This window comes from Macaca thibetana, chromosome 5, assembly GCF_024542745.1.
Source record: "Macaca thibetana thibetana isolate TM-01 chromosome 5, ASM2454274v1, whole genome shotgun sequence".
In the NCBI taxonomy this organism is placed as follows: Eukaryota; Metazoa; Chordata; class Mammalia; order Primates; family Cercopithecidae; genus Macaca; species Macaca thibetana.
In genome coordinates this window covers 136,817,055-136,835,225 of record NC_065582.1, presented here as the reverse complement: position 1 = coordinate 136,835,225, position 18,171 = coordinate 136,817,055, and the positions used below count along the sequence as shown (strand labels likewise).

Here is an 18,171-nt window from a genome sequence, read left to right as displayed (position 1 = left end):
GGATGAAGCTCACTTGATCATGGTAGATAAGCTTTTTGATGTGCTGCTGGATTCGGTTTGCCAGTATTTTATTGAGGATCTTTGCATCGATGTTCATCAGGGATATTGGTCTAAAATTCTCTTTTTTTGTTGTGTCTCTGCTAGACTTTAGTATCAGGATAATGTTGGCCTCATAAAATGAATTAGGGAAGATTCCCTCTTTTTCTATTGATTGGAGTAGTTTCAGAAGGAATGGTACCAGCTCCTCCTTGCACCTTTGGTAGAATTCGGCTGTGAATCCATCTGGTCCTGGACTTTTTCTGGTTGGTAGGCTATTAATTATTGCCTCAATTTCAGAAACTGTTATTGGTCTATTCAGGGATTCAACTTCTTCCTGGTTTAGATTGGGAGGGTGTATGTGTCCAGGAATGTATCCATTTCTTCTACATTTTCTGTTTTATTTGCATAGAGGTGTTTATAGTATTCTCTGATGGTAGTTTGTATTTCTGTGGGGTTGGTGGTGATATCCCCTTTATCATTTTTTATTGCGTCTATTTGATTCTTCTCTCTTTTCTTCTTTATTAGTCTTGCTAGCGGTCTATCAATTTTGTTGATCTTTTCAAAAAACCAGCTCCTGGATTCATTGATTTTTTGAAGGGTTTTTTGTGTCTCTATTTCCTTCAGTTCTGCTCTGATCTTAGTTATTTCTTGCCTTCTGCTAGCTTTTGAATGTGTTTGCTCTTGCTTCTCTAGTTCTTTTAATTGTGATGTCAGGGTGTCAATTTTAGATCTTTCCTGCTTTCTCTTGTGGGCATTTAGTGGTATAAATTTCCCTCAACACACTGCTTTTAATGTGTCCCAGAGATTCTGGTATGTTGTGTCTTTGTTCTCACTGGTTTCAAAGAACATCTGTCTTTTGTCTCATTGGTTTAAAAGAACATCTTTATTTCTGCCTTCATTTCATTATGTACCCAGTAGTCATTCAGGAGCAGGTTGTTCAGTTTCCATGCAGTTGAGCGGTTTTGAGTGAGTTTCTTAATCCTGAGTTCTAGTTTGATTGCACTATGGTCTGAGAGACTTATAATTTCTGTTCTTTTACATTTGCTAAGGAGTGCTTTACTTCCAACTATGTAGTCAATTTTGGAAGAAGTGTGATGTGGTGCTAAGAAGAATGTATATTCTGTTGATTTGGGGTGGAGAGTTCTGTAGATGTCTATTAGGTCTGCTTGGTGCAGAGCTGAGTTCGATTCCTAGATATCCTTATTAACTGTCAAGACAGTCTGTTTTCAATATAGACTAAAAACAGGATAAAAATGTATAAAACAGATTACATGTAAAACATTTGTGTAATCTTTGTGGAAAAGTTTCTTGAGAAGATTGAAACCATTATACTATGTACTGTTCATTTTCTAAAACCAATTCACTCATAAATAGCATAGATAAGAACACAGGCATTGAAGCCACAGTACTCAGGTTCAGAATGTGGTTCCATAACTTACTGGCTACATGACCCTTGATATATAATATCTGTCTACGTTTCCACATTTATATACTTGTGTTATGAGGTTGCCGTGAGAGTATTAGTTAACACATATAAAGTGCCTGAAGCAATGGTAGTACATAGTAAATGCTAAATAAATATTAGCTGCTAGTATTTGCTATTGTTACTTTATATCAGAAAAAAAAAAACTTCCTGATTAAGGAAGATCTTATGAATGACACATACAAATCTGGCATCATTCTTATAGAACATCAACTACACAAAATTTCAGGTCTGAGATAGACTTGATGAGATTTTAACACAAAGTTACATCTGTGAATTAGGTCATGAAAACAACTGGGAACAAGAACTATTAAAATAATTATGCTTTTAATAGCAGATCAAACATATGTTCTATTGGTCAAAAAGTATGAAAATGTTGCTTTTAACCAATGTATTCTAATATGGTTATCCCTTACAAAGTAAAAAAAAGAAAAATTCATATTACATTTACTAGATACAACTAAACTAGTGGTTTTCAGACTGCAGGCTATGACCCAAGGGTAGTAAAATCCATTGAGTAAGTTACATGTAGCATTTTTTGTTCAATAACATAGAACAGCATCAAACAGAAAAGAAATCAGAGGGTATCACAGTAATGGGAAGAACTGTTTCATAACATTTTTGCAGCAGTTAAAATATACATTTGTGTGTCTTGGAATGTGGTATACAACGTATCTCTCACTGTGTCATAGTGTCAAAAAGTTGGGGAAACATTGTTCTTTCTATACCAATGTGTAACATTTCATACATTAATCTGGACAAAAGCTTAGGTTTATTTTGCTTTTATAAATTTTATAATTCATATTACTAAAGTATACAATGAAGGGTAATATAATTAGCTGAAATTTTGTGGTCATTAAACATTTTTAAATGTTGCACAAGTATAAAATGGTAATGGGTTGTGGAGTTTTAGACAATAATCTTAAACTCAGTTAAAAGAAAAAAAAAATACTGGCCTGGTGCCATGGCTTACACCTGTAATCCTAGCACTTTGGGTGGCCAAAGTGGGCAGACTGCTCGAGTCCAGGAATTCAAGACCAGCCTGGGCAATGTGGTGAAACCCCGTCTTATTTAAAAAAGAAAGAAAGAAAAGAAAAAAGAAAAAAATACCTATTTCTGTCTGGCATTTGAAAAATAGGGAACAGAGACTATGGAATTTTCTTTATTAGGTGTTCTAATACCAGAAAAAGCAACATTACGTGGTAAATAGATCATAGACTTCAGAATCTGACAGCCCAAGGCAAGAATCCCCGGTCTGTATCTTACTAGCTCTGTAGCCTTCAACAATTAACCTCTCAGCCTTGGTTTTCTCGTACTTCACAAGGTTTTAAGGGTGGATACACATTAAATACATAGAACTATACCTCAGATATTAGGTGGCGCCTCTTTGGCCACCTAATACCATAGCTGGAAAACTTACAAAAAGCCAGATTTCTTACATGGACAAGGATAACCTCAAAGCCTATCTTGTGCACTAAGATATACTCATCTTCATCCAATCATACCTGGAAGATAAACCAGATAGAGCTTTCTTGAGAATCTCAGGGGTTCTATCTGAGGATGCTGGAATTTCCGGAATATCAGAATCTGTTCTGGAATCCAAATCTCCATATCTGTCATCAATATCTGTTTCCTAAAATTAAAAAGACAAATTACTTTGCAAAATCATGTTTAGAAAAGCACATGCTTGCCAATACATTCATTTATTGCTCAGTATGTCACATCTCAGTTACATAATCTAAAACAAAGAAACAATTATTAATTTATCTTGAGTATCTTAGCATTGCTATACTTCTTTGTTAGGAAAGTTTGATTACCTTTGCTAAAATCTACTATTAATAATATGAAGTATAACTTTAAACAAAAGAAGCTCCCATATTCTCTAAATCAGAAATATACCCCTAAAATCAGATACGTATTGTTTTGCCACTTACCTGGGAGATCCCGGTGTTAGTTCCATGTAGATTCTGATTGGCTGTTAAGAGTCCCTTTTTAAATCTGATTTCAATTAAAGCATCAACAATAAGAGTAATATCTTACATGAGCGTAGCATTTCACATATATTTTTAAACATTTCAACTTCCATCATTTTTATTAGATCCTCGAGAAAGAATCCCAATTGAAGCAGGTCAAATGGACCTCATCTCTATTTTACTGGTAAGTAAACTATGATCAACAGCATTTGGTGATGAGATTTTTAAAGAAGTTATTTAAAACACAAACTGACTACTGAGTGCATGTACAGGAGCTACGTGAGGATGCTGGAGATGGCAGGGAGCTCTAGGCCTTTAGACAAAGGTGGTCACTGCAGAATTTCCAGGGATAGGGTGGTCAATGCAGTTTTCAAAACAGAAATGTCATCTAATGTTCAGTTTTAAAGTTGCTCATTCTGCCATAAGTCCCCACTGCCATGTTCTTTCCTCTTCTACAACCTCTCCCCCCTCAGGCCCTACCCAATCCATCCTATCTTGGCAACCTTCAGTTATGAGTGGTAAACACACAGACACCTTGGGAGAATGGCTTACAGAGGAGGAAACTGGAGTGAGGGCGTTGAACTGGGATAGAGGAAAAAGAATATTCCCTGGAGGCAAATACAAACAGAGCACTGAGCAGGATATAGAGACTGAAATAATCCTAGGAATAAAAGCGCCCAACAATTCAGAATGTTGAGGATGTGCAATCCAAACTCAGCCCTTATTAGCTCCAAAACATCGGCAAATGTCATTGCCCCTTTGAACTGTTTCTTCATCCCTAAAATGAAGCATTTAGTACAGTGCCAAGGACTTAGTAAATTCAAATAAGCAGTAAGATAATATTATGATTGAATCAAGTCTTCTAATTCCTCATTAGGAGGCTCACCAAATATAATGTTAGCCTTTGGGAGTATTTTCAGTTTTCATAAAGCACTAATAAACCTTAGTTCCCTCACTTTTTAAGTATACAATTACAAAATTAAATGTGTCGATGTACCCTAAATGACAAATGAGAAATAGAAATGTCAGATTCCCACTGTGACACCAAGAGTCAGTTGGCCCCGAAGCTGCTTAAATACAGAGAGATGGTAACTAATAAACAACCAGACAGAACATCCCCTCAGAAAATGGCATGTCACCTGCTGTCAGTCTGATAAGCCACAGAGCTTGGACATCTGGAACAAGGGAAACACATCAGTTTTGTTTCGCTTTTTTTTTCTTTTTCCCTGCCATTTTCTTTTCACCTTTAATAACCCAGAGTATTGACAGGGGTGGTGTGAGGGGTAGTGGGGATGGTGACTAATGGAAGTGGTTCTCTAGGGCAGTATCACTATCCTACAAAAAGAGCATGAGACTAGGAATCAGGAGTTACCAGCCCTAATTCTACCTCTGCCCTAACTAGCAGCGAGACAAAGGGCAAATCACTTAATCTGAAGGGAACTCAGGCCTTGGTTTCCTTATTTATAAAATACTAAAACCATCCAGACTAGCATTCAAGTTGTACTCCTCAACATACTAAAGTTTTCTGCAAGCCACTTTAAAGCCCACTTGGCAATAATGGTGACGTGCTGCAACCCTACCCTCCCCACCCTCAACAAGGCTGCCCTGCTTTTACTTACATTATTTAAGCTTCTGCTTTCTATTTTATACCCTTTAGAGAAGCATAAAATAAAAACTTAAATTGGACTAGGAGTCTATTTCATTCTAGTAATTAAAGAATACAAGATAATTTCCAAATAGTGGCATTTTGGAGCAATGTTACTCAATTATGAGAATGAGTAACAGGGGCCCTTGTTTGACTGTATTTAATATATAGACTTTGTTACCAAGATGCCAGACTTGAAAAGGAAAATAAGAGTGTGAATGGAAGTCAGAGAAAAGAAGGAAGTACTATAATACTTTTAATGATCAAATAGAGCTATGCAGCATTGTGCACGTTGAATGAAGGTATTTATTTATTTTATTTATTTATTTAGTTAGTTAGTTAGTTAGTTATTTGAGATGGAGTCTCACTCTGCCACCCAGAATGAAGTGCAGTGTTACAATCTCAGCTCACTGCAGCCTCCACCTCCCAGGTTCCAGCAATTCTCCTGCCTCAACCTCCTGTGTAGCTGGGATTACAGGTAAGCCCCACCAGGCCCAGCTCATTTTTGTATTTTTAGTAGAGATGAGGTTTCGCATGTTGGCCAGGCTAGTCTCGAACTCCTGACCTCAGGTGATCCACCCGTCTCGACCTCCCAAAGTGCTGGGATTATAGGGGTGAGCCACCATACCTGAATGAAGGTATTTAAAATGTTTACAAGAACCTAAACATGGCCGGGCGCGGTGGCTCAAGCCTGTAATCCCAGCACTTTGGGAGGCCGAGGCGGGCGGATCACAAGGTCAGGAGATCGAGACCACAGTGAAACCCCGTCTCTACTAAAAATACAAAAAATTAGCCAGCGCGGTGGCGGGTGCCTGTAGTCCCAGCTACTCAGGAGGCTGAGGCAGGAGAATGGCGGGAACCCGGGAGGCGGAGCTTGCAGTGAGCCGAGATCGCGCCACTGCACTCCAGCCTGGGCAACAGCGTGAGACTCCGTCTCAAAAAAAAAAAAAAAAAAAAAAACCTAAAAATTCGTAGCTGCTTCTTCTCAAGCTCATAATTTAAAGATAATGATCTTCAACTTTCTGTCTTGGACCTGTGTTCTCCCACCACCATGTGATCTCCCACGGACCCCGTACACCGATGACTCCCTGTAAACTTATGTCTCCAGCTTCCAACATGCCATCTCCAGGTGGTTTTCCACTGGCATCATCTGAAATTCAACATAAGCAATGGACTTCTCTCTCTTCCACATCAAAATGCTGCCTCCTTCTATAATTCCTTCTTTGGAGAAGATACCACCACCAATCCAGTTAACCAATTACTCAGGTCAGAAACTTAGGCATCACCTTAACACTTGATATCTGCCTCCTTTAACCAACACATTCAGTCGGCACCAAGTCTGTCATTTGTCTTTCCCTCCATTTTTTTTCTTTTTTTTTTTTTTTTTTTTTTTTTTTGAGACAGGGTCTTACTCTGTCACCCAGGCTGAAGTGCAGCGGCGTGATCTTGGCTCATGGCAACCTCAGACTCCTGGGCTCAAGCCATCCTCCCACCTCAGCCTCCTGAGTAGCTGGGAGTAAAGGCATGCACCACCACACTTGGCTAATTTTTTTTGGCATTTTTCATAGAAATGGTGTATCACCATATTTCCCAGGCTGGTCTTGAACTCCTGGGCTCAAGCAATCCACCTGCCTTGGCCTCCCAAAGTGCTGGGAGTACAGGTGTGAGCCACTGTGCCCAGCCTCCCTTCATTTCCATTCTCATTCACTGCTGCAAGCCTTGCTGACCATCACCTTCTTCTGTAAACACCTCATAAGGCTTTTTTGGAGAAAATCTTCTAAAATTTCTATGAAAATGCAAAGAACATAGAAGAGCCAAACAAGTTTGGAAAAAAACTAAATTTGAAGGACTTATATTACCTGTTTTCAAGAGTTCTTATAAAGCTACTGTAATCAAGACAATGTGGTACTGACATAGCAGACAAAATAATCAATGGAAAAGAATAGTCCAGAAATAAATCTACATACATATGGTCAATGGATTAACAACAAAGTTGCAAAGGTAACTCAACAGACGGTACTGACACAATTTTAATGAAGAACCTTGATCCATACCTCACACCACAGATAAAAATTAAATCAAAACAGATCACAGACATTTATATAAAGCTATAAATCTTCCATAAACTTTCTGAGACCTTGGTTAGGCAAAGATTTCTTAGTATGATAACAAAATTATTATCCACCAAAAAAATGATAAATATAACTTCATCAAAACTAACAGTGTCTTTCAAAAGACACTGTTAAGAGAATGAGAAGACAAGTCACAGAATTAAAGACATTTTCAAATCACATATCTAATAAAGGACTTGTAATCTGGAATACATAACGAACTCTCAAAATTCAACAAAGAACAACTCAATAAATGAACAAAATATTTGGTCAGACATTTCAGGGGTAATACACAGATGGTAAATAAATACATGAAAATATGTTCAACATTATTAGTTATTAAGGGAATGCAAGTCAAAATCACAATGTGATTCTACTATACATCTATTAGAATGGGTAAAATTTTAAAACTGAACACACCAAGTTTTGGAGAAAATGTGGAGGAACTGAAAGGCTTGCACACTGCTGGTGAGAATATAAAATAGTACAACCACTTTGGAAAACAGTATCACAGTTTTTAAAAAAATTACATATACAACCAACAACTGAACTGGCCATTTCACTCCTAGGTATTCATCCAAGATAATGGAAGTGTAGATACAAGCAAAGACTTGTGGAAAAATGTTCATGGTAGCTTTACTTGCAATAGCTCCAAAGTAGGGACAACTCAAATAGCCAACAGGGAAACTGACAAATTATGTTACTTCCATACAGTGGAATATTCTCTTGTGATAAAAATAAGTGAGCAATTGATACATGGATGAATCCCAAAATAATTATGCTGAGTAAGAGGTGCCAGACAAAATGTACATAAAATATGTATATATACACGTATACATATATATGTACATATATACACACATGTATTACATTATTCCATTTATATAAAATTCCAGAAAATGCAAACTCATCTATGGTGCCAGAAAGCAGATTAGTAGGTGTCTAGGGATGAAAGAAGAACTACAAAAAGGGGAAAACTTTTAGTGGTGATAGATTAGCTCATTATCTTGACTATATGATGGCTTCATAGTCATAGGCATATATACATATATACATATATATATGTGTCAAAATTTGCCAAATTATATTTGCTATGGACTGAATGTTTCTGTCCCTGCCAAAAAACAAATTATACAATGAAGTGCAACTTTCTAATGTAATGTTATCTGGAGGTAACCTTTGTAAGATTATGAAGTCAATTAGGGTGGAGACTCATGAATGGGTTTAGTGCCCTTATGAAGAGGCACAAGAGATAATCTCTCTACCACATGAGGACACAGCAAGGTGTCAGTTTGCAAAGGGCTCTCAGCAGGAACCAAATTGGCCAGCATGTTGATCTTGAACGTCCAGCCTCCAGATTTATAAGAAATAAATTCCTGTTGTTTAGGCTATAGTATTTTCGTTATAACATCTTGAGCTAAGATAGCACTTTAAGTGTGTTCAATTTAGTGAATGTCATTTATAGTTCATGGGGACTCTTAAAGAGCAGTCCAGGAAAGAGAACTGAGGTGCTTTCCAATACTGGGGACAGAAAGGACAAGAACAAGGACATGGGGCTCAGGGAACAAAGGATACAGTTCATCAAGAGGATGATTCCATCATTACACACTGTACACAGGCTTCAAGATATGACACTGTACTCCATAAGTATGTACAACTATTATGTCAGTTAAAGTAAAAAATAGCTGGGTGCAGTGGCAAGCAGCTATTTCCAGCTATTCAGGAAGCTGAGGTAGGAGGGCCTCTTGAACCCAGAAGTTAGAAACCACCCTGGCCAACATAGCAAGATCCCACCTCAAAATAAATTAATTAAAATAAGAATCAAAATTTTAAAAATAGATGATGGGTCCAAAAGGAAGTCTATAAACAAATGGAGGTAAAGTAGTGGTTTAAAAATAAAACAAAGGATAATATATTAACCACTCACACTTTTTGTCTCTTTTACAACTGGCCCCTTAAAAAGTGAGTTAGAAAACCATGGTCAGCTCTTCCGTCAAGGGTCCCTTGATGTGCACACTGATCCTTGTAGCTCAGTTCAGCATTAAGATTTGCAGTTAAGCCAAAGGAAACCCACAGAGACATATAGCTCCACACCTGAAAGGAGGCAGCCTTTTAAAAATCTTGAAACTGAACAGTTTTACTTGAAAGAACATGAGGCTATGTTCCTGATTTCAGCGTTTTCTGTCTGTTTCTTCACGGTTTTCATATAAGCATGGATTTCTTCTCTTTCTCCCAGGAGTGGAAGTGAAGAGAAGGAACTGCTTTCTATCTGTGATGGGGAGAAGGACTAAACTGATTTACTTCCTAGTGAGTCAGCACTTTGGTGAACCAAGAGTGAGGAGGCTCAAGACCTCTATAAAGATAGAGAATGGTCAAGGGACTTAGTAACACTGTTTTGTTTCTTTCAAGACAGGGTCACCCAGGTTGGAGTGCAGTGCACTATCAAGGCTCACTATAACCTCACCCTCCCAGGCTCAACTGATCCTCTCACCTCAGCTACCCAAGTAGCTGGGACTACAGCTGAAGCCACCATACCTGGCTAATTTTTTGTTATTTTTTGTAGGGACAGGGTCTCCCTATGTTGCCCAGGCTGGTCTCAAGTGATCCTCCCACCTTGGCCTCCCAAAGTGCTGGGATTACAGGTGTGAGCCATTGCTCCCATAACACTGTATTTTATAGACAGAAATCTGGTTACCTCATTCATCAGCTCTGTGGTCCTATCCTATACTAATTAATTATAATTGATAAAAACTCCTTATTTGTTTAAATTTGAACTGCAAAGGGAAAAACTGGTCCCTAAATCTTTCTCTGCAGCCCTGTTCTATTCCCCACTGAACGAAGGAGGTGACTGGTTGGTTCAGAGCACCACCTTAGTAATCCAATCAGGAGTTACACTTTGTGGTGGATCCCAATGCCTGGATAAGAGAAAAACAAATGTGTCTCAGCATAACATAACGCAAATCTGATTACATCATCCACCCACCTCCTCATCACAGGGTATAAACCCAGCCTCCTCTTACTCTCCAGCCAGGGCTTTGGCCACACCCACCCAGCCACTCCAGGCTCTGCAAAACTAAAGTTTCTGCGCTCCCCAGAGCGTGAACAGTCTCAGCCTCTCAATATTGTGCTACAGTATTCCTCTATTTATAACTTACGCTCTTCCGCTTTGAGCCTGGCTTTGCCTGACTGGTGCCTATTTATCTTTAAGGTATCGACCTAGATGTAATTTCTAGAATACTCTTCTACAGGGAGCCTGTCATGGGCAAAATATGCTTCCCTCCCCACTCTCCCCACCAAGATATTCACGTCTTAATCCCAGAATATGTGAAGATGTTGATACAATGCAAGGGAAAATTAAGGAAGTGGACAGGATTAAGTTTGCTAATCAACTGATCTTGAGGTGGTGAGCTTATCCTGGATTATACAGGTGAGTCTAATATAATCACAAGGGTCCTTATAAGTGCAAGACTGGAGGGTCAGAGTCAGAGAAGAGATGACAGAAGCAGAGGTACAGTGATGCTGGTTTTGAGCAAGGAGTAAGGGGCCACCAGCCAAGGTATGCAGTTAGCCTCTAGAAGCTTGAAAAGGCAAGGAAACAGATTTTCCCCTACAGCCTGCAGAAGGAACACAGTCCTACCAGGACATCTTCACTTTAGCCTAGGGATAGCCATTTTGGACTTCTGACCTCCAGAACCATAAGGTAAGGTTATATTGTTTTAAGACACTGAGTTTTTAGGGATTTGTTTTAGCAGCAATCAGAAGCTAATGGAGCTCCTCAGCCCATTTTGTGCAGCTCTTTGCATGCCAACATTTGTATGACATGTTTTGATTGCCTGTTCACCCAGCAGTCTCACCCACCATGGCCATTCCTGCAACCAGGAGCTTGGTGAGTATGTGCTGAGGGAATTATGGCTGTCATCTCTCTATCCCCAAATGGAATCGGGCCAAGTCTTCCAAGCTACAATATTGCTGCTCTGTTTTTTGCCATTCCTAAGATGCCATCTACAATTTTCAAATCTTACTTAATTTTAAGGCCCATTTTAAGACTTTCCTAAATGTTTGGCTCCTTCTGATCTTTCTCCAGTAATATCCCTTTCTATTATACATTAAAATCATACTACTTTGTATGGTTTCATGTATGTAAGTCTTAAATTCCAAATGAAGAATAAAGATCACTAGAAGAAAAAAAAATCCATGGAATTACACAAAAGAACGGAGAAAATTAAGGAGTTTCACTCAAAATCTGAATGATTACTGTCATCCCAAACTTGTTTTTTTACCAGGGATCTTATTAATGATTGGTCCTCACAGGTATATCACTTTTTCAGGGCTAAGATAAATAATACCTCCAGCTTTTCTGCCTTGCATTTATTTAGAGCAAAAAAAACAAGGATGGTTGGCCCCCTCACATTTGTGGGTTCCATATTCACGAATTTAACCAGCCTCAGATGAAAAATATTCAAACGGAAAAAAAAGACGGTTGCATCTGTATTAAACATGTAGAGTTTTTTCTTGTCATTATTCTGTAAACAATACAGCATACTATATTGTACAACGACAGTATGCAATTATTTATGTAGAATTTACATAATGTATTATGTATTAGGTATTATAAATAATTGAGAAATAAAAATAAAAGCCCAAGCCCCCCAACTGACTGAACAAACCCCTTCTTGGCCAAAGGGACACCAGAGAAACTTCAGAAACTGAGTTCCAGCCACGATGGGACAGGAGGTTGGACATGCCTCAGTAGGCCCCTTCCTCATTAACCTTTAGCCAGAATTCTTTCTGAAGGAGTAAGCAGAAACCAGCTCTAGAAAACAAGAAACAGAGTACCCTTTCTTTTATCACCTTTAGCCAATCATCTGAGGCTGCTACTGGACTCTCCCTCTTTGCAATTTTGATATGACAGCTTGCCAATTTCACAATGCATCCCTTTCCTAAAAACTGACCATCACCAGACTGATTTTGGCCACCTCTTGGATGATATGCATTGAGGGTTTTCATGTCCTATGCTTCACCTTTGGGAGCACTTGGGGAGGCCGAGGCAGAAGGATTGCTTGAGCCAAGGAGTTTGAGACCAGCCTGGACAACATAGGGAGACCCCATCGCTACAAAAAAATTCAAAAATTATCTGGGCATGGTGGTGCATGCCTGTGGTCCCAGGTACTCGGGAGGCTGAGGTGGGAGGATCACTTGAGCTTGGGAGGTTGAGCCTGCAGTGAGCCATGACCCATAGATATGGAGAGCCAACTGTGTATATATGGCAAGATAAAGTAAACTTAGCAATCTCTTAATAACAGTTAAGTCCTAGGTATACTGAAGATCATTGTCCTAACCTTTTAACATTTTTATATTATTAAAAAGTTACAATAAAAAGGTAGAGAAAACTTCAAAACCAATATTGAGACTCAGGACATACTACCCTAAAATATGACTATAGGGAACTACAATATGCCACCCCAAAATACACTTCTTTGGTATATTTCAAGATTATAATTCTGAGAAACTGCAGACACATTAGTAGCTCTGAAGTGTTGTTATTTCGTAAAAGAAATTTATATCTATAAAGGAAATCTACATTAGTAAAGCATTTGTATAAGGAAGATGGCTACTCTGAGACAGCTTTTATTACCTGAGAGATTAACCGCATAACAAGACAGCCGTTATTCACCATGCATTTCCTCACCTTACCCTCCCAGAACTTATGTGGCCAGAACCCCTTAGAAGCCTCAGCCCCTATTCCTTTCAGTATCTCAGGGTGCTATATAAACTTCAGAAATCTGACACTTCTTTCCTGTTTTGTTTTGGACATATGTAATTAAACAAGAGAAAAATGGTTTTTCTCTTAACTGTCTTATGTCAATTTAATTTGTAGCCCAGCCAAGAAACCTGGAAGGGTTTTCACTCCCCTACACTAAACAATATATTGATTGAGGTGAGAAAAGAAAAATAGCTCTGAGCTGACCAGCTATGTGAGGCATGTAAAATTTATCAGGCCCCGGGGTATGGGACTTCAGTCACACCCCACACCCGTGCCTGGGAGCAATTACTTAAAGGCATTTTGTTCCAGACTCGCTGCCTCACCCCTTATCTTCCTGCAATTTATGATACAAAGAACAACGTGTAGCCAATCAATAGTTTATTTTAATCTAAATTCTTATTAAACAACTTAGGAACTGCGTTTTCTTTTTTCCTTAAAAACCCACGGGTAGGCCAGCATGGTGGCTCATGCCTGTAACCCAGCACTTTGTGAGGCCGAGGCGGGTGGATCACTTGAGGTCAGGAGTTTGAGACCAGCCTGGCCAACATGGTGAAACCCTGTCTCTACTAAAATACAAAAATTAGCCAGGCGTAGTGGAGCGCGCCTGTAATACCAGCTACTCAGGAGTCCCAGGCAGGAGAATTGCTTGAATCTGGGAGATGGAGGTTGCAGTGAGCCAAGATTGCATCACTGCACTCTAGCTTGGGTGATAGAGCAAGACTCTATCTAAAGGAGAAAAAACAAAAACAACAACAACAACAACAAAAAACCTTGTAACTGCTGCTAATCAGAGTGTATACTCAAGGCAACTTGAATCTAAGCTCCAGAATGGCCATCCTCAAGCTCTGGGATCAAATAATCATACATTCGAAACTCATTATTTAAGGTGACAGAGGATGCAAACAGATGTTGTAAACCTATCAAGACAAGGAAGGAATACCTCTGAGAAGATAAGCCACCCAGGTCACTAGCTGGTATCCTTATCTTCTTGTATACTTTGTACACATTTTTGTATCAACTTCATATTTATTAAAAGCCGTATACATTATTATAAATGAGACTACCACATGCAGCATTCCAGGGCACTATCTACATTGACTTCTAAATGAATAGTGTCCCACAGAATTGTTCAAAGCCTCAACTCTGAGACGGTTCAAGTACAAGCACAGTATAAGTAGGTGAAAAAATAAACAGCACACTCTTGAAAGACAAATCTAATTTGGTTTCCCAAATCTGGATTTTTATATATTAAGATAAAATGTGAAGTTCCAGATGGGCTTAATAAATATTCATTGACCCACAGACAGCCCCACATTGTTTGTGAAATGACCTACTTGGGACTGGAAGGTAGCAGTGAGCCAAAACTTAACTGTCAAGGTGTCTGGTCCCACCTGGGCCACACAGGTGATGAAATCAGATTGGCCACATCAGCCTTGCAGAAAGCTCTTAAATAGCTGGCCATGGGTTCCGGCAAATAGAGGGAACTGCAACCACAGCCAGGAAGCAAAAAAGCAACACTGCTTTCTTAGCTGCTAAGTTTGCAAAAAGCAGCTATAATTTCCATAGATATGAGCTCCTCATTCTGGACTGGACTCTTTTTTCCCTCATCCTGTGCCTTTCAATTTCATATTTTAAAAGTTTAAAATCTTGATAGTTCTGAGAAAGTCTTAAGCAAACATTCAATGATATGTCCTGAAAAATATCTTTCACCTCTTTTTGAGGATAAGAAAATAAGTAAATACTTAGATAATAAACTTGGCGTATCTCAGGACGATCAAAAACCAATTGGTCGGCCAGGCACAGTGGCTCATGCCTGTAATCCTAGCACTTTGGGAGACTGAGACAGGTGGATTACTTGAGGTCAGAAGTTCAAGACCAGCCCAGCCAACATGGTGAAATCCCATCTTACTAAAAAATAAAAAATTAGCTGGGCTTTGTGTTGCGTGCCTGTAATCCCAGCTACTTGAGAGGCTGAGGTGGGAGAATTGCTTGAATAGGAGGGGCGGGGAGCTTGTAGTGAGCCAAGATCGTGCCACTGCACTCCAGCCTGGGTGACAGAGTGAGACTCTGCCTCAAAAAAAAAACAAAAACAAACAAACAAAAATTGGTCATTAATGAAATTACTTCCTCTCCATTTCTAGAGTAATTTCAAAATGTGATGTCATTCTCATTAAGTTCTGAAACATTTCTCAACCAAATAAAATATAAACAGCTATAAAATGAAATAAAAGCTAATGATTTCTTGTAATTGATCATAAGTAAGCGAGGAAATACTTGAAGTGCTGTTTAAATCTAGGTGCCTGAAATCACCCAATTACAGGCTGTCAGCTAAAAATTTCTAATCCAATGCCAACATTTCATAGACTCAAAAAGACCAAATTAGTCCAAAATCACACAAGGTAGTAACAGAGTAAGATTCTTTTTAATGTTTTAGTTGATTTTATACATTTAGGACCACACATCTGATTTCTCATTTACATTTTTAAATTAGAAAATGTAAGGTAAATCCTGGCTCTAAATACCGTGATGCTTAGCAGGGCATTTAGGCTGTCAAATTCCAATTTTCTCGTATGTAAACTAAACCTATCTCCCTTGCCTATATAATTGCTAAGAGACTAAAATTGATTTTAAGTATAAGCAAGTATTTTGCAAATTATAAATTATTTTGCACTAAAAAATTAGTTTATATCATTATTCCATGCAGTGAAAGTCCATAATTCAAGAGACTAATATATTCTACAATTAGTTGTTGAGCAACAAACAAATCTTGACACCACTTCTTTTCTCAAAGAGTATTAAAAAAGCCACAAAAAAATAACATTCAAGCAGTGTCTTGCTTATAATAGGCACTCAACAAGTATTTACTGAATGCACGGAACCAAACCAAGCCTTAAGAAATATGTTTATAATTCCCTAAATGACCTATGTTCTTTACATTGAACTAAAATCTGTATTTTTGGAAAAGACATCCCCAAATATAGAATGGTTAAAGGAAAACAAACACACCAAACCCCTGTATTTATCTGTGTTATCTGGGAAGAAACGTGACAGCCTGTTTTACAAAAACAAAATTCATAAACACATAAAGAATACTCATACTACGTGTATATATCTTAATTTTTCTTCATAATTTTCCAGAGCACATTAAATTGTCCCACTTTTCCCCAGTATATTTTGACAAAATATTGTTCGCATTAAAAGGGAAAAGAAACTTTTATTTTGAAGAATACGAGTCTCATTAAATTATCAGGCCCAGAGAAGCGTTTAAAATGTGTCAGCAGTCATATCTCTCACTGTTTGAGCTAAACAACGTAGCCACTTGCTATGTTGGCTCTGCACTGATACCAGGTAGCCATAAAATACCATATACTAGACACTGTAACTCATACCTTACGTTTTAAAACTGAATAGCCAATCACTCATCAATATTACCTCTGTAAGGCAATGAGAATTCCCGTCAAATAACTTTGTACCAGCCCATTCCTTGCTCCCTTTTGCCTTTAAAAACTTGCTTATAAGAAAGGCCAACCAAGGCACTCACCCAGGCAACTTGGAAGTATGTCCCAGGCAGTGTACTCAGTTTGGCTCAAGTAAAATCTTTAAAGTTGGCTCAGGTATTGTCTTTAAATTCTATGTTGCACCTCAGCTTTTTCCTCAGCATGACAGCATCAAAAAACCCACTGTGGTACACATCCAAAGCTTGATGTAGTTGATGACATTCTACGGTAATCTCTCTCAAAATAACAAGAAAATGAACTGTTTAAAGATCATAAACAGCAAGTGAAAATTCATGTGGCAACCCTCAGGTATTCTTTAGAAATCTCAAGTTAACTACCATTCCTAACCTGCACAGAGCTTACTATTACATTACCATGCCTTTAGATTCACTCTTTCGTTAGTATAACTTGAGTATTCCTGGAAACTCTTGCTTAAAGTTCATGTTATTTACAAGAATTTCTAAAAGACACATCAACTCTTTGAAAGGAAGCATCAACGAACAGTTTAGTCCTAAGACTCTTTGAAAACTTTTGCCTCAAAATCCTTATCTGGCTTATCCACCAATCCCAAACTGTTATATTGTGACCCTTACCCAATCCTAATCAATTCCCCACATTGAAAGACCTGTCTTAGGCCAGGTGCGGTGGCTCACGCCTGTAATCCCAGCACTTTGGGAGGCCCAGCCGGGCAGATCACAAGGGTCAGGAGATTGAGATCATCCTGGCTAATATGGTGAAACTCCATCTCTACTAAAAATACAAAAAAATTAGCCAGGCATGGTGGCAGTCACCTGTAGTCCCAGCTACTCAGGAGGCTGAGGCAGGAGAATGGCATGACCCGGGAGGCAGAGCTTGCAGTGAGCTGAGATCACGCCACTGCACTCCAGCCTGGGCAACAGAGCGAGACTCCGTCTAAAAAAAATTAAAATAAAATAAAAAATAAAAGACCTGCCTTAAATCAAACTTCCAATTCTCAAATAAGTTACACCTTGCTTCTCCCCCTCTGAAATACTACCAAGGCTCCGTGGAAGTGTTCCTCACTGCAGTAAGCTAAAAACCTAGCTCTGTCTTATCACTTGGCTGGGTTGCTGATATTTTGGAAGCCAGCATTTTTTTTTAAATGTTATTAAATGAAATGAATATGCTGTGCATGATAAAAGCTGAATCATGGAAAATTACTTAGGTGGTAATACTGACTGATAATTCATCAACAGTTAGGGAGTATCAGCCCAAATGGTAGTCCAGAAATCTAGATCTAAGCCATAATATTTTATTAATGGCTTAGATCTAGATGAAAAACTATAGAAAATGTTCATTACACTTACAGGTGACATTAGCACAACCTATAGTGAAGTGCACCAAAATGAAAAAGTAATTTACAAAAACACACTAAGGCTTTTACAAAAACAAAATAAAGTAGACAAAATGCAGTGCTGAATCCCGGATTGTATTCCAGGGCAGTAAATGGACAGTGGAACAACCAGTGAATTTCCGAATAGTATCTGCAGTCTAAGATGATATTATAGCTATGTTAATTTCTTAAGTTTTGACCAATGTACCACGGTTATGCAAGATACAAACCTTAGGGGAAAGTTGGTGAAAAGTACACAGAAACCTTTGTAATGCTTCTGTAAATGAAACCAACCATCTTTACAAAAA

At 38.5% G+C, this 18,171-nt stretch overlaps 2 protein-coding genes across 2 annotated transcripts in view; both read right to left on the bottom strand.

The window, feature by feature from the left end:
• OCIAD2 (OCIA domain containing 2) overlaps positions 1-18,171 on the bottom strand; it is a 1,147,735-nt gene that overhangs the window by 735,095 nt on the left and 394,469 nt on the right. The gene's annotated exons all lie outside the window — the stretch shown is intronic.
• The window catches only part of CDS1 (CDP-diacylglycerol synthase 1), a 74,063-nt gene that overhangs the window by 49,745 nt on the left and 6,147 nt on the right, over positions 1-18,171 (bottom strand). The window contains exon 2 of the mRNA XM_050790153.1: positions 3,028-3,155. Within this exon, the coding sequence (XP_050646110.1) occupies positions 3,028-3,155 (128 nt within the window). The remainder of the gene's footprint in view (positions 1-3,027; positions 3,156-18,171) is intronic.